The following is a 3,095-nucleotide window of genomic DNA, read 5'->3' on the forward strand; positions in this document are numbered from 1 at the left end:
TTTAAAGTTTGTTCTGACTCTAAACATTTAGGAAACTCAAACGTCCGCAGCTCGTGTGATGATGTCACTGGGGTTTTATTAGGAATAGTGTGATGAAGATGCATTAACATCCAAAATCAAGACAGAAACTAGGGGCCAAGGTCAACAAGGTCACCGGGACGAACGAGGGCACAAGGGAACAAAATGTTTTCCTGTGTCTTTCAAGCAAAACAAGTACATCAGTCACATTTCAATTCAATTCAAAAAACGTTATTGTCTATCACATAGTGACAAACTCAGTCACTGGATAGAGAGAAATAAGAAAAGAGACCAGAGTGAATGCGACACTGACACTGAGCTGCAGCTCAGAGGTTAAAGTGTTAACACTCGGAGGAGGAGAGGAGCAGAGGAGGAGAGGAGGAGAGGAGGAGGAGGAGGAGGAGCAGAGGAGGAGAGGAGGAGAGGAGGAGGAGGAGAGGAGGAGGAGGAGCAGAGGAGGAAAGGAGGAGGGGGGGAGGAGGAGGAGGAGGAGAGGAGCAGAGGAGGAGAGGGGGAGAGAAGGAGGAGGAGGAGGAGCAGAGGAGGAGAGGAGGAGAGGAGGAGGAGCAGAGGAGGAGAGGAGTAGAGGAGGAGGAGGAGAGGAGGAGGAGCATAGGAGGAGGAGGAGGAGCAGAGGAGGAGAGGAGGAGAGGAGGAGGAGGAGAGGAGGAGAGGAGGAGAGGAGGAGAGGAGGAGAGGAGGAGGAGGAGCAGAGGAGGAAAGGAGGAGGGGGGGAGGAGGAGGAGGAGGAGAGGAGGAGAGGAGGAGAGGGGGAGAGAAGGAGGAGGAGGAGGAGCAGAGGAGGAGAGGAGGAGGGGGGGAGGAGGAGAGGAGGAGGAGCAGAGGAGGAGAGGAGGAGAGGAGGAGGAGGAGAGGAGGAGGAGGAGCAGAGGAGGAAAGGAGGAGGGGGGGAGGAGGAGGAGGAGGAGGAGGAGAGGAGGAGGAGGAGCAGAGGAGGAAAGGAGGAGAGGAGGAGGAGGAGGAGGAGGAGAGGAGCAGAGGAGGAGAGGGGGAGAGAAGGAGGAGGAGGAGGAGCAGAGGAGCAGAGGAGGAGGAGGAGGAGGAGGAGAGGAGTAGGAGGAGCAGAGGAGGAAAGGAGGAGAGGAGGAGGAGGAGGAGGAGGAGAGGAGCAGAGGAGGAGAGGGGGAGAGAAGGAGGAGGAGGAGGAGCAGAGGAGCAGAGGAGGAGAGGAGGAGGAGGAGAGGAGGAGAGGAGGAGGAGGAGCAGAGGAGGAGGAAGAGAAGAGGAGGAGGAGGAGAGGAGGAGAGGAGGAGAGGAGGAGGAGGAGAGGAGGAGGAGCAGAGGAGGAGAGGAGGAGAGGAGGAGGAGGAGGAGAGGAGGAGAGGAGGAGAGGAGGAGGAGCAGAGGAGCATAGGAGAGAAGGAGCAGAGGAGGAGGAGGAGAGGAGGAAGAGCATAGGAGGAGGAGGAGAGGAGGAAGAGCATAGGAGGAGGAGGAGGAGCAGAGGAGGAGGAGGAGGATCAGAGGAGGAGGATCAGAGGAGGAGGAGGAGGATCAGAGGAGGAGGATCAGAGGAGGAGGAGGAGGAGCATCAGTGTTTCTTGTCTCCACATCGTCCCGACGACTCTCACTGTCTCACTGGAAGAGAAGTGGACGTTTCACCGTCAACGGATGAAAGGTTGTCTCGTGATTTTGTGAAGCTTCAGATTTATAAAATCCTCCAGTGGTTAGATCTTCAGTCAGATTCTGAGCGTGAAGGTAAGTTTCTCTCATATTTGGTCTGATATGTAGCTGAGGTACTTTATATGACAGCAGTTATTAATATCACTGCTGGATGTTTATTGTGTCCTGAATGTTCACGTGAGTTTAGGAAATTAAAGAAGTAAAGAAATCAAAAATTCAGACACGAACAACTGAACATTAACGGACAGATTCATAAATAAACTGAGGAGGAATAAGGAATAAATAATGAAACCACAGAGATGAAAATAAACTTTATATATATGTTCATAGGATTCACTGGATCAAAGTTGATTCATTAAAAACAAGACCATAAAAATAAGTTTGGATCAGTTTTTTCAGTCTTTGGTTCATAACTACAGAAGAACAGTTTGTGTGGCAGGTGAAGGATGATCTGAAAGATCTCATGGAGCCAGAACATTTATGGATTTTTAAAAAAGACGAGAAATTTAAAAGAGTTGCCTGCAGCCGATGAAGTGATGATTTGTCCACAAGTGGTTCTGGTTCTGTCAGAAACTTATTTTTTCTCTTCACGGTCTCAGAGCTGATCGTTGTGTGTCTGTTGTATTCCTCTGTGATATTGTGAGGTCACGACCTCACTATGTAAAGAGCCTTGAGATAATATCTGTTATGATGTGGCGCTACACAAATAAAATGTAATTGAATTGACGCCGTGCTCAGTGTCTCCTGAAGAAAGGTTGGCTCCGACTCGGGGACGACTCTGGTTCTTCTGTCGGTTCCTCTGGACTCGTCTACTGAATAATGCTGAATAATTTATTAAAGAATTCAAGCGTCCTTGTTGTCAGGCTCTACACACACACACACACACACATATATTTATACATAAAACTACATGTCATCTGCATAACAGTTTGTCCTATTGGAGATATATACACATACATTTGTAATAAGATATATTGTAATAAAACATCACTGTGTGGACATGAAATGCATTTTATGTAGATTTGCTGCTGCAATAGCTTATTGATTATCTTTTCATTAGGTAATAAATGATTGAAACTGAAATTAACTGTCTGAACAAGATGTCACTGCAGAAACTTTACTTTTGATATTTTTTGACTTGAAGAAAGTGACAACAGTTCAAAAACAAAACTTCCTCTCATCACTAAATGAGTGTTTACGCTAGATTACACAAGATAAAGGGTTTTTACTGATGAATAAAGCAGATGAGGAGCAGTGGAACATCTGGACGAAGCCTCGACTGCAGCTCAGTTCAAACACCATCAGATGGAAACCAAAGAACTGAAGTGTCCGTCTGTGTCTTGCAGGTTTAAGAGCCCCAGCACCATGAGCCCAGCCGGGACTTCCCCGCTGTTTTCCATCCACCAGCTGCTTTTCTCGGTGACTATCATCTC

General features: G+C 48.1%; 1 protein-coding gene across 3 annotated transcripts in view; it reads left to right on the forward strand.

Moving 5' to 3' along the window:
• Positions 1-1,600: 1,600 nt before the first annotated feature.
• Positions 1,601-3,095, forward strand: part of slc8a1a (solute carrier family 8 member 1a) — a 13,859-nt gene continuing 12,364 nt past the window's right edge. For all 3 annotated transcript variants that reach the window (XM_035638242.2, XM_035638243.2, XM_035638244.2), the window contains exons 1-2: positions 1,601-1,737; positions 3,009-3,095. The exon at positions 3,009-3,095 is cut by the window's right edge and continues 1,746 nt beyond it. In XM_035638242.2, coding sequence (XP_035494135.2) covers positions 3,028-3,095 — 68 coding nt within the window. In that variant the 5' untranslated portion in view covers positions 1,601-1,737; positions 3,009-3,027. The remainder of the gene's footprint in view (positions 1,738-3,008) is intronic.

This window comes from Scophthalmus maximus, chromosome 8 (assembly GCF_022379125.1).
Source record: "Scophthalmus maximus strain ysfricsl-2021 chromosome 8, ASM2237912v1, whole genome shotgun sequence".
Classification (NCBI taxonomy): Eukaryota; Metazoa; Chordata; class Actinopteri; order Pleuronectiformes; family Scophthalmidae; genus Scophthalmus; species Scophthalmus maximus.